The sequence below is a fragment of the Penaeus monodon genome, chromosome 29 (genome assembly GCF_015228065.2).
Source record: "Penaeus monodon isolate SGIC_2016 chromosome 29, NSTDA_Pmon_1, whole genome shotgun sequence".
In the NCBI taxonomy this organism is placed as follows: Eukaryota; Metazoa; Arthropoda; class Malacostraca; order Decapoda; family Penaeidae; genus Penaeus; species Penaeus monodon.
The window spans coordinates 29460009-29461888 of NC_051414.1; the positions used below are offsets into that span (position 1 = coordinate 29460009).

Consider the following 1880-nt stretch of genomic DNA (forward strand, 5'->3'; position numbering starts at 1 on the left):
CGCCTTTAGTTGACGAAAAGATTTCTTACACTCCATACATGTAAGATGAACAGATACTGAATCTATAGAATTTCAAACATTTTATTTTAACGGATGTGATAAAAACATATTACATTATTTACATAAATACTAACTATATACAATTTTTAAAAAAGTATACATACATGTGCTGTGCTCATATACACATAATCGTACATATGAATGCCTATTTACATATTCACTCATTTCTAGTAGCTCAGCTGAACATTTTGAGTGGAGAACCAGCGTTCGCACTAAAGAGTAACTCAAGGATATTCCTCTCTTGCTTTTTATGGTTTCTTGTGTTATGAATACCTAAATTAGATAATAACATAACTACGGATATTTGCTCAGGATACCCCCTTTTCTCCTTTTATATTGCTCTGACTCAGGTTCCTTGCTGCTTCTGGGCTCCGGGGCCCATGGTCATGTAGGTGTTCTCCTCCCTGAGGGACGTGAAGGTCTCCGCCTCCTCGTAGATGACGGTCTCTTGTGCACAGGCCAGGGGCGAGACCTGCACGTAGATGTTGGGTTCCGCCTGAGCGTTCAGGATCTGGTCCAGGTCGTCGGGTTGCTTGAGGCCCGACAGGCGACCGCGATCCTGGCAGGCCGTGTAGGACGTGAAGGAGGAGGACGTCAAGCCCGAGTCCTGGCGGTAGAGGCTGGGTCGTCCGGAAGCTTCGTTTTCGTGCGAGTTGTCTCCCTCTTCCATCCTGTCTCGTGATATCAAGTCCGACAGGGTTAAGGACGAAGCCTGTGTTTTGGGGTCTTTCTTATTTCGGCATCTTGCGGCCGACCCCAACACCACGCCCGCCACGAGGCCGACGCCGAGCATGATCACTACCCAGTACCATTTGAAGCCCCGGAACAAGGAGTCAGCGGAGGCTTTTTCCTCCTGAACGCTGTCGCCCCGGGTACTCCAAGCGAGTCCGCCTGCAGAAGGTAACATAAGCTGTAGGGGATGAACGTCCTGGCCGCTGCTGGACACTTTCACATACTTGATCTCCCGGCTCCCTATGGTGGAATTACTGAAAATGACGGTTGAATTTCCCTTGAGGACGAGGGACGTCGGGAATACCTGTGTGAAGTGCGAGTTTTCGAAGGTAACTGACCCGTTCGCCACTACGATCCCGCGAGCGTCAATGCCGTCGATGTTGGTGTTAGAGATATGCAAATGTCCGTCAGTCAGTTTCAGACCGTCATGCTCGATCTTTTTAATGTCTGCACTTTTCAAGGAATGGGTGGCCGTCCCGATATTTGCTTGGCTTTTTGGTTTCCGCTGGTTCCCAACCTCGAGTCCAGATAGCAAAGCAATGCTAGTTTCTTCAACAGATATGTGTTGCACGGCAACTGATAAATGAGATATCGACGATTTCCAAATGTGTAAATTGGTAAAAGATGCCTCTACCTCCCCTGCTTCACTGAGGCGAAGAGTTACACAGTCAAACCTGCCGCGCAACGACTTGAATTTCGACTGATGTGCCGACACATTCCTTACACACACTTCGGCCTCTTTTCCTAACTGAGCACTCACGTCTTCACTTTTACGGACACTTGGTTTCTTCGGAGAATCATTCACAAACACTATTTCATGTTCTGTCAGAGACTTTCTCCTCTGCGAATCGGGAGTGCCTGTCACTGGGCCTTCAGAAGCTGTCTTGGTTTTATAATCTCCAGCTTGACCTTCCTCGTCAGCGCCTCCTCCTTTCAGCGACACGTTGTTCGAGGACCACACTTGAAGGAGGAGGTTGCAGGGGGCGATGCCCTGGAGAGCTGCGGCGGATTCGACCCTCAACTCACGAGCTCCCGAGGCTTCGAAGGTGTCGTCCAACATCACAGTCTGGAAAATATATAGTATAAGT

The 1880-nt window shown here is 48.7% G+C and overlaps 1 protein-coding gene across 1 annotated transcript in view; it reads right to left on the reverse strand.

The window, feature by feature from the left end:
- Positions 1 to 67: 67 nt before the first annotated feature.
- Positions 68 to 1880, reverse strand: part of LOC119592120 — a 2713-nt gene continuing 900 nt past the window's right edge. The window contains exon 2 of the mRNA XM_037940942.1: positions 68 to 1858. Within this exon, the coding sequence (XP_037796870.1) occupies positions 407 to 1858 (1452 nt within the window). The 3' untranslated portion in view covers positions 68 to 406. The remainder of the gene's footprint in view (positions 1859 to 1880) is intronic.